Raw genomic sequence first — 3,322 nt, 5'->3', positions numbered from 1 at the left:
GGGATGGGGACGCAGCCCCCCCCCCTCCAACTGAGGACGCCTGTGATGAGCTGCGCCGTGCTCAGCACCCCCCTGGACCAACACAGCGGGCAAAAATCACCGCTCCCTCCGTGAAAACGCCGGCAGAAAACCCCAACCCCACGTCCCCAGGGGGGGGTGAGCGTCACCCTGTGTCCCCCCCCCCAAAAAAAACCCACGGGGGGCCCCCAGCTCCTCGCACTGCTGCAGGGCTTCCCAGCGGGATGTGCAGGTCAGGCTTTGGGTCATCATCCCGTGTCCCCCCTGGCACCCCCTGGCATTGAGACCCTCGAGACACTCAAATACGGGTCCAAATTTTCCAGGATTGAGCAGGGCTGATTCCACCCTCCTGGGAAAAGGGTCTAAAGGTGGGGAGATGCTCCCCCTTACCTCCTTCCCACAGGAGAACGTGAACCAGGGGGGAGCAGGGAGGGCAGGGGGGTGAGCCACCAGCCTGTTGGCAACCTTGGGAACTGGATCCCCAGGGATCAAGCTCCCGGTGAGGCGGGACACGCCGCGTTCGGGTGTCCTGCAGGCAGGGACATGCCCTCCTCCCTGCCCCTCCACCTTCCTACGCCAGCAGAACTGGCTGGGTGTGCAAACAACCACGGGCAAAGCCAGGAGCTGGGGGAGCCCAGAGAATCAGCAAATCATCATTCAGGTTGGAAAAGACCCTTGGGACCATCGAGCCCAACCATCAACCCCACTCTACAAGGTCCTCCCTGGCACTTAAATGCATGGAAAGGGGTTATTCCTGCGGGAGAGCTCCCTCCATCCTGCTGCTGTCAGAGGTGGACCCGGATTGCGTCTCTTTGGGGATGAAACAACCCGGTGAGACTGCCTTGCCCTCCCCCCCCCGCCCAAAAAAAAAAAAAGCTGCAGCCTTGGAAACTCCAGAACAGGGTGGAAACAGGGTGTAACTGGGGAATTTGGGGCTCCGAAGCAAACCCCAGTGGGATGGGGGCTGGTTTCCTCCAGCCACCCCCCAAGGAAGGGCTCAGCACAGCCGAGTGGGGGGCTGCGGGGTGGGTGCCCCCTCCGACAAGGCTGGGGACGTGTCCAAGCGTGGCAGGGAGGTGAGAAACCACGGGCTGAGGAACTTGGGGCAAGCCCCGCCACCGCCCGCTCTGTCAAGAAACTTGTCACCATCCAGGAGCAGGAAAGCTCCTGCGCACGCAAGAGCTGCAGCTTCACCGGGGTTTTGGGGGTTTTTCCCCTCTTTGCTCCCCTCTGCCCCCCACCAGGCACCTTGGTAGGACGGGGCTGGGGCTGCCCAAGGTGTCAGGGGCCAGTGGTGGGTTTTTGGGAGGGTGCCCCCCCTCTGAAAACCCACCACACCCACCGTTCTCCCTGCTGAGAGGGTGGGGGTACCCCCCAGGATTCAGGGGGACCTCACCCCCCTCCCTTTCCCCACAGGCAATGGCTTACTCTGGTTATCCCAAATTTATTGCAGGGGGGGAAAGTGAATCAGCATGAGGATGCTCCCCCCCAGACCCACCCTCCTTGCTGGGGGGGGGGCAGGGAGAAGCAGAGCCCCTCTGGGAAGGGGGATGAGCCCTCATGCCTCCATCTGGAAGCAGAGGTCGGAGCCCGCCATGTGCTTCTGGTAGTGCTGGTCGAAGCGCTCGTTCTGGGCTACAGTGAAGTGGTTCTTCCAGTCCCCAGAGATCCCTGGGGGCCGAAAAGTGAGCGAGGTAAATCCTGACACCCCCCCAAAATATCCACAGCCACGGATGGGAGCTGCAATACAGCCTGGGGACAAGCCCTCCAACCGTTGGCCCAAACCCTACCTTTCCGGAGGAAGGGGGAGAGGCTGTGGTCCATCAGGGCAGTGGGCATGGTCTCGTAGTTGGCAGCAGGGTTCTTCTTCATCTCCTGGAAGGAGGTGTGGTGGAGGATCCTCTCCACCGTCTCCTCTGCCACCTCCTTGCCCAGGAACTGCAGGATCTTTTGCACCTCCTGCCGTGGGTCCTGCAGGATGGCTGACATGCGGAGGGGGGGGGGGGGGGGGGGGGGGGCACCAGTGAGCCCTCCCCTCCATCCCACCCTCACCTTCTTCATGTCCTCGTAGAAGAGGTAGAGGAGCTGCTTCTCGTGCCTCTTCTCCCACCAGCCCCGCACATGCTCATACCAGGACCCGTAGGCCACTGTGGGATGCAATCAAAGGGTGAGCCGAAAAGCCGGGGTGGTCAGGGATGCCACCAGCATTTTGAGGTGGGCATCCTGGGGCTCAGCCCCCCACCTTTGCCAGCCATGAAGGTCTCCAGGAACTCTGCCAGCGTGCCAGGGTCGGGGTGCATCTTGGCCATCTGGTAGAAGTAGTAGTAGGAGATGACGACATCCTTGGGGTTGCGGGCCATGTAGATGACCTGGGGACAGCCGAGGATGCGGTGGTTGGGTGGTGCAGAGCGGCACCCCCTCCCTGCCACCCAGCTGGGGACAGAGGTGGGGGGGTCGCTCCTGGTGTTACCTTGCAGTTCTTGTCCCAGAAGGAGCTCGGGAGGAGGTGGATTGGGAGGTGGGTCTTCACCAGCCGTGGGGATGGGGTTTTCTCCAGCTGCTCCACACCTGTGGGACAGGGGGCTTAGCAGTGGGAGCCCCAGCACCCTCACCCCGGCTCAGCTGCCTCCCCATCCAACCCAGGGGGGTGCAGCTGGGCTTGGGGGGGGGTGTGTGTGTGTGTGTGTGCTCACCGCTCGGGATCCGGGGTGCTTTCATTTCCAGGAAGGGCACCCGGTTGAAGATGGCATCCCGCCGGCACTTCTCCACGTCGCCGTCTTGGTAGATCATATCCAGGATCTCGCTCAGCCACGTCGTGCCTGGGGCATTGAGGGACAGCGATGCCACGGCTGGGGGTCACCCCACACACACACACACACTCTGTCCTCCCCCCCAAAAACCCCTCACGCCCTTCCCCCGGGGACTACTCACCCGATTTGGGGTAGGTGGAGATGAGCAGGTCATCCGGCCGGGCTTGGAAAGCCTCCACCTGGGGCCAGCCCTCCACGAAGGACTTGTAGAGGGGGATGCCGTGGAGGTTCCCCAGCTCCTCCCTCACCACCTCCTCGCTCCCCATGGCTCCTCCTCGACGGTTCCTCCGCTGGGATGTCTTCTCCTCTCCTCTTTGGCCACCGCTGGATCCTGCGGCGGGGACCGGCCCCGGGGGCAACACCCGTCAAGCCGAGTCCCCCCCACGGATCACGGGTGGCGGAGGAGCCGTCGGTTGCGGGGATGGGCGGGGGGATGGCTCCGGTACCGGCTGCGTGTGGAGCCCCGGCCGGGAGGGACCGGGAGGGGAGCCCGG

General features: G+C 63.5%; 2 protein-coding genes across 2 annotated transcripts in view; both read right to left on the bottom strand.

Moving 5' to 3' along the window:
• LOC106888699 (sulfotransferase family cytosolic 1B member 1-like) overlaps positions 1-528 on the bottom strand; it is a 2,875-nt gene extending 2,347 nt beyond the window's left edge. The window contains exon 1 of the mRNA XM_014943129.1: positions 409-528. The gene's annotated coding sequence lies outside the window, so the exon portion shown is untranslated. The remainder of the gene's footprint in view (positions 1-408) is intronic.
• Positions 529-1,446: 918 nt separating this feature from the next.
• Positions 1,447-3,269, bottom strand: LOC106888685 (sulfotransferase 1 family member D1-like). Its single transcript, XM_014943087.1, has 7 exons — positions 2,950-3,269; positions 2,712-2,837; positions 2,489-2,586; positions 2,261-2,387; positions 2,071-2,165; positions 1,809-1,989; positions 1,447-1,689 (listed from the first exon to the last, which is right to left on the bottom strand). The coding sequence occupies exons 1-7, from the start codon at positions 3,092-3,094 to the stop codon at positions 1,577-1,579; spliced, it is 885 nt and encodes a 294-aa protein (XP_014798573.1). The 5' UTR covers positions 3,095-3,269; the 3' UTR covers positions 1,447-1,576.
• Positions 3,270-3,322: the final 53 nt, after the last annotated feature.

This window comes from Calidris pugnax, unplaced genomic scaffold (assembly GCF_001431845.1).
Source record: "Calidris pugnax isolate Ruff unplaced genomic scaffold, ASM143184v1 scaffold16, whole genome shotgun sequence".
NCBI lineage: Eukaryota > Metazoa > Chordata > Aves > Charadriiformes > Scolopacidae > Calidris > Calidris pugnax.
Note: the sequence above shows the minus strand (reverse complement) of the source record. Positions and strands in the feature narration are given on the sequence as shown.

Bases quoted from the DNA above. Each gene is read 5' to 3' on its own strand.
- LOC106888685 (XM_014943087.1), bottom strand. From the start codon at position 3,094: ATGGGGAGCGAGGAGGTGGTGAGGGAGGAGCTGGGGAACCTCCACGGC. The intron at 2,838-2,949 runs GTGAGTAGTCCC...TCAATGCCCCAG, and splicing joins CTCCACCTACCCCAAATCGG to GCACGACGTGGCTGAGCGAG. The intron at 2,166-2,260 runs GTGGGGGGCTGA...TGCATCCCACAG, and splicing joins GACCTTCATGGCTGGCAAAG to TGGCCTACGGGTCCTGGTAT.